The sequence below is a fragment of the Gavialis gangeticus genome, unplaced genomic scaffold (assembly GCF_001723915.1).
Source record: "Gavialis gangeticus isolate Ggan-Ray unplaced genomic scaffold, GavGan_comp1, whole genome shotgun sequence".
NCBI classification, from domain to species: Eukaryota; Metazoa; Chordata; order Crocodylia; family Gavialidae; genus Gavialis; species Gavialis gangeticus.
Genome location: NW_017729024.1, coordinates 141,963,955 through 141,969,867, shown reverse-complemented (window position 1 = coordinate 141,969,867; position 5,913 = coordinate 141,963,955). Strand labels below are relative to the sequence as shown.

At 42.2% G+C, this 5,913-nt stretch overlaps 1 protein-coding gene across 5 annotated transcripts in view; it reads right to left on the bottom strand.

Annotated features, from left to right (window-relative positions):
• The window catches only part of PDE4D (phosphodiesterase 4D), a 1,639,075-nt gene that overhangs the window by 32,685 nt on the left and 1,600,477 nt on the right, over positions 1-5,913 (bottom strand). For all 5 annotated transcript variants that reach the window (XM_019517823.1, XM_019517824.1, XM_019517826.1 and 2 more), the window contains 3 exons: positions 5,376-5,474; positions 5,116-5,280; positions 1,981-2,080 (listed from right to left, as the gene is read on the bottom strand). In XM_019517823.1, the coding sequence (XP_019373368.1) occupies positions 1,981-2,080; positions 5,116-5,280; positions 5,376-5,474 (364 nt within the window). The remainder of the gene's footprint in view (positions 1-1,980; positions 2,081-5,115; positions 5,281-5,375; positions 5,475-5,913) is intronic.

The following is a 5,913-nucleotide window of genomic DNA, read 5'->3' as shown; positions in this document are numbered from 1 at the left end:
AACAGTGACTCCCCCAATGCCTGCTGATCCCCCCTGACTAGTTTATAACAGGCCACAAGATCCCCCCTCAGCCTTCTCTTTTGGAGGCTGAACAGGTTCAGGTCCCGTAGCCTCTCCTCATAGGGCCTGCCCTGCTGTCCCCTGATCATGCGAGTGGCCCTCCTCTGGACCCTCTCCATGCTGTCCACATCCCTCTTGAAGTGCAGCGCCCAGAACTGGACGCAGTACTCCAACTGCGGCCTGACCAGTGCCGCATAGAGGGGGAGGATCACCTCTTTGGACCTGCTCGAGATGCATCTGTGGATGCATGACAAGGTGCGGTTGGCCTTCCTGACTGCCTCCCCACACTGCCGGCCCATGTTCATCTTGGAGTCAATGATGACTCCAAGATCCTTTTCCGCCTCCGTGCTGGCAAGAGGGGAGTTCCCTAACCTGTAAGGTATGGTGCCGGTTCTTCCTCCCCAGGTGCATCCTGACTTGCTCAGACTCTTAATGTTATTTCAGATGTGATATTTCTTGTCAGCTGTTTAAAATTTGCTTGGAATAGCTAAAGAAATAACATTTTAAATAGGAACTTACACTGATCTAGATTGTACTGTCCTTACAAACCTTAGGATATGGACACATGAACAATCTACTTCAGTTTAAAAAGGAATAGGACTTTACTGTGTCAGCTGCTCTGTGGTTAGTGCACATGTGTGAATTCTTATCTTGTGGTAAATGGAAACTAAAGAAGAGAAGCTTAAGTATCTATGAAAGAAGGCTAAACTCTCACAGAGCAGCTAACACAGGGTAAAATCCTGCCCCTTTTTTACCCCAAAGTAAATCAGTAGTATAATTGGAAGTGGGCAACCAGGGCATGGGCCTTGGGCATTCATTACGGGAGACACTGGAATGGAGGCAGTGGGAAAACCAGAGAAGCAGCAGTGGACTGTGCTCAGCACAGGCTCACTCAGGGGCTGTTAGTTCCAGCCACATCGGCCAGAGGCAGATGACTCTGCTCACTGCCCGCCATGTTCTCTGAACAACACAATCTCACTCCCCTACCACCACTTTTTCCTCCACTCTGCTCAGGGAAAAGAAACAGCTAGCTATGCCTCTGTGCTAAATTGTTCATTCGTTCATACCCAAATTGTATGAACAGTCTCACAGAAAAATCACTGGGTCTCATTTTGTCAGGCACTATTCAGTAAATATATGACAATCTGGCTCCTTTGAAAAAAAGATATGAAATTAACTAAGAAGTTAGTGCTTCGATTTGGTAGAAAACTGGGAGCACTGCTGTAATGCTATACACTAAGCAGAGAAGAACCAATTACTGGTTCACTGGACCTCACATTTAGGGGTGGCAATATATTGGTCCATGTCCTTTGCTTCCCGGTCTATCTAATTGTCAGCCAGAGGCTGTGGAGTCTCACAAATGGTGAGCCAGAGTTTTTGCCAGAGCCTGAGGGAGCCTGCAGTTGAAAAGAAGCCATGTTTGCTGACCGCATATATATAGATATATATATGGAAAAACTATCACAGCCAGGAAAAAAGGATGGGTCCTGCACAGTCTATTTCAAAGAGCCCAACAAACCCAAGGATGTTGACTGTTTTGTTTCCTCCTTCCATTGTTTCATATTTTATTTCCTTTAATTTTCTAATGTTGTTCTTGTATATATTTTTCTTATTTAATGAAAACCTTACACTTTTCTTTCAAAAGAACAAGTATCTTGTCCTAATGGGACTAAGTTTTGTAGTTCATCCTCAAGTGCTTGTGCTCTCTTTGAGCACTTATCACAATAAATTGATTTATTTCTAGGGTTAAGTTCCATGCAAAAGGATAAACAGATTAAAATGCAAACACCTACATGAGTTCTAAGAAAAGGTAACTATGGATATGCAAAGAAAAACAGACTGTGTTTTTATTTGCAATATAGAAATGTTACAGAACACCAAGCAGAGAACTTTAAATGCTTTCTAAAAAGCCATACTCACTTGTGTTGATAAGAAACTGGTTTGAAACTCCAGGGTGATCTACATCATGTATTGCACTAGCAAAAATTGCTGCAAGAATCTCTAAATCAGTGAACACTGCCTGGAAAACCATAAAATAGAAATGACAATTATTAACCAAAGAAGCTACCTTTTCACAAAAAATACAGTACACTATCTCTTCAGCAAGAAAAGAAAATATATGTTTCGATGTGATTTTAACATAATAGATGTTTTTAAAAATCCTTTAAAAATATAAACCATCATAAAAGTTTGGAAAATATTCCATTACATCTGTGAGACATTTCAGGTCTGTGTACAAACAGCTACTTTTAAATGTCCTTATTTTTAGGGTTGATGGGAAGTGGCAAGAGCACTGAATTCAATGGGAGATTTTTTTTCCAGAATTTTCTATAAGGTCATTTGTGTTTTGCTGACTAAATATAGAATTCAGTGCATAAACTGTAACACCCACCCAAGTATGAACTAGTCGCATAAAAATTTTATCATCTGGTATTACCCCAGGTAGCATATCTGTTTTGCATTGAACATGCCTATACTGCATGATAAACATGGAAAACCTTAAACTGTTTCAAAGAAGCATGCCTCCCAAGTAATATTACAAGGGAATGGTTATAATTTATGAGTTATTGCATCTTTATTAAGGCTGCAAAGCATTTACCCAAATCTGACTGAATCTTTTCCACAAGGTCGTTATGAAAACAAGAACACAGAACAGGAAGGGACATCATGGACTCACATTATACAATCTCTTTCATAAGCTAATCAAACTCCATCTTGAAAAGTATGGCCACAACAGTATGCAAGTATGCAGGAAGATGTTTGTTTTCTACAAGCTAAAACACTGCTGAAAGCAGGCTGAAGAGCAGCTGTATTGAAAAATCAAGTGATGCGCCTGGCAATCAGGCTGGCTGCCTGTTGAAGTAAGTGGTAATGTAGCTCCTTTTGCAAGCAGGAGCTGACCCTTCTCTGCTAGCAGCTTGGAACATTGGGGGTCTTTACAAGTGCCTCAGTGGGGAAGAGGAAGGCTCTGAGAGCCGTTCTAATTGAAGCGCTCACAGTGTCTTGTGTATTCAGCGTCCCACGCTTCAGAACGGCATTGGGGCAGCTTTAACTAAAGCTTGTTCATTGCTGCCATTTTGAAGCACAGAGATGCTGAATACATAAGATGTGAAAGCTGCTGGAGCATGCTAATTAGCACTCTCCAACAGACTTGATTAATCAAGTCTGCTCTGATGTGCTGTAATCACAGTGCGTTGCAGCAGTGTTCCCACATGTGTACAGGGACTCATTGGGCCCTATGAGACAAGGGCCAAAATGCAAATCAGATGCAAGTGAATGCAAATCCTTCTGAGTCACTACCTTTTCACCAGTTTACATCAGCAATGAATTTGTTCTCAACACTCTACTAGAGAATGCATAGGCTTGCTAAAATAAGCCTGGAATAATGCTTTATTAGAGCCTAATAATAGAAGTGGAAAGAGATTCAAACCTTTTGTGAGCTTCCTTTTAGCTTACATATGTTAGCTCTTTAAATACCTCATGTACAAAGAAAGCATTAATTAAATTAAAAACATCTGCATTTAAAAATTTTTTTGAAAAACAAGACAAATCCATTATGAACAGAGGTGCTCACCCTCTTGCCTGCAGGCCAAATGCAGCCTGTGAAGGCACAGCACCTGGCCTCCATGGGAAAGCTCCCTGCTAGAAAACTCCATGCACAGCTCACCATGGCTCAGGAAATTTGGTGGAAAAGGAGCAATGGCCATTAATATGGCAGACCTTCTCCCTGCCAGATTCCCAAACCCCAAGCTCTGCGAGCTGGTCAAAGCCAGGCTGGGCCCCCTTCCCTCCCCCCCAGCCCACAACCCTTTTTCCACCATGGGGCTGATTTCCAAATGGGCCATGCTCCCTTCCCCCATGCTGGGCCAGGCTGGAGCCAGGACATGCCCTCTTCCTCACTGTGGGACCAGGCTCAGGCCAGGCTGCTTCTCCATATGGCCAGACTGTGCTCACTGTCCTGATCCTGGATGCTGGATCAGAACCACCATCTAGGTTGCAGTTGGACCAGGCACTGCCCATTCAGCCTGCCAGGGAAACATGGTTGTGCACCACTGCACTAAGAATGTAATATAAGTTTTGTGCTTCCTGAGAATTTTAGTATTTTAATACTTGTATGGTGGTTAACTCAGTTTAGAGAACTAGAGGTTAAAGAAGCAGAAAAATACCAAAACAATAATTTCTGACATTAAATATTATGTATTTCGTTCATGTTTTAGGAAAAAATCACATCCTGCCAGCATCTTCCCAGCATAATTCCTACTGGTGTAATTGACAGTGCCACATGGTAAATGGTGACGGGATATGACTAGGTACCTACTTAAATTGTGATTTTCCAAGAAATTAACCCCCCAAAACTTAATAAAAATAAAATTCTGGCTCCCTGGTGGAAGCCAGCAGTCCTTGCTACTACTGCAGGCTGGCCTCGCAGCCTGCCCAGGAGGGGAAGGCACTGGCTGGCAGCAGAGCACGAATGGAAGGAGCCAAGATGGCAGCTGAGGGGCAGGGCCACACAAAGGGCAGCCAGCAGTCAAGACAGCAGCTGCCCCCTTGTCCCTCCTCCCCCTGGGACCTCTCTACCAAATCAGGACCAAGGGGTGGGGCCTCTCTGCCAATCAGTATTGAGGAGCAGGACTGCCATGAAATGACCATGACATTGACTCTTTGGGCCATAAAAATTGCTCTCTCTTGCCATAAGTTATGTAGGTCCCTAGACATGACCTGTAGCTACTAAGCAGATGATGGAAACAGTTTCTATAATTATGGTAGCTGTGGGTGGATAGTATCTGTCACCAAACAGGTCACAGTGGTTTAAAAAAAAAAAAAAAATCCTGTGACATTTCACATCATGTATAAAGGTAAACAAACATGGGTCTTCACTAAATGCCTTTAGATATGTTCCAAGACTGAAATTTCAAGAATTTCTACTATAAAAAAGGCAGCAGGACTGCAGATATTGGAGTTATTTACATTTAGCTTAAAAAGTTTCTGATATTTTGTAAATGTGCATGTGTGTTACCCTCCTTCCTGTACTCCTTCATCTACATGTGCACTTACCTCCAGAGCTGGGGTTGATAGCAGCACGTGCGTAGACTGAACAACATCTGCAGCATGTATGTTATTGTGATATGCAACATCTGCATGATAATGATCTTCCAGGGTCATCAAGTATGTTATTAAAGTATCTACTGGAATTTTAAATGTTTTTAACAAATCTCGTTCCTGGAGGAAGAAAGAGAAAACAATGACATTTATAAGGCACATAATGATTGCTGGGATAGGTAAAGAGCACTAAGGCCCACTTTCATCTTGCTTACCTGAAAAATGGTGTGCATGATGACAGTCAGAGGTCGGTTTCCAGATAATTCTGCTATTCTGAAAACATGAAGGCCCCACTTATTCACATCTTCTAGTTCCTAGAAGAAAATTAGGCAACAGAAATTTATAAATCTACTACTACAATTCCCAGTTATTTCTGACTGAAATAACTACAACAGACTCATACAGATTTGAACTAGCAACCTGGTTGAGCCACTGTGAAAATAATGTTAAATGTTCTGAAAGGGTGAATACTTCTACTACTAACCTCATTAATATTTGAATTTGCAGTTACCAGCTTTCCAGATTATAACTCACTAGGTGGCAAGAGTCTCTCTGTTAAGTGGATTGCTCTAGAGGGAAAAATGCTACAGCATCTTGAATGAGCTGAACTGACACATTTTGCTACTTCACTGCCCAATAAGAGAAAAAGGGAAAAGGGCAGTTAGAAGAAAACCTCCAGAGATGCTAAAGGTCTACTGCTATCTCACTTATTGTGTTCTTTCTCAGAAGAATGTTTAAAAAAGGGGGGGGGGG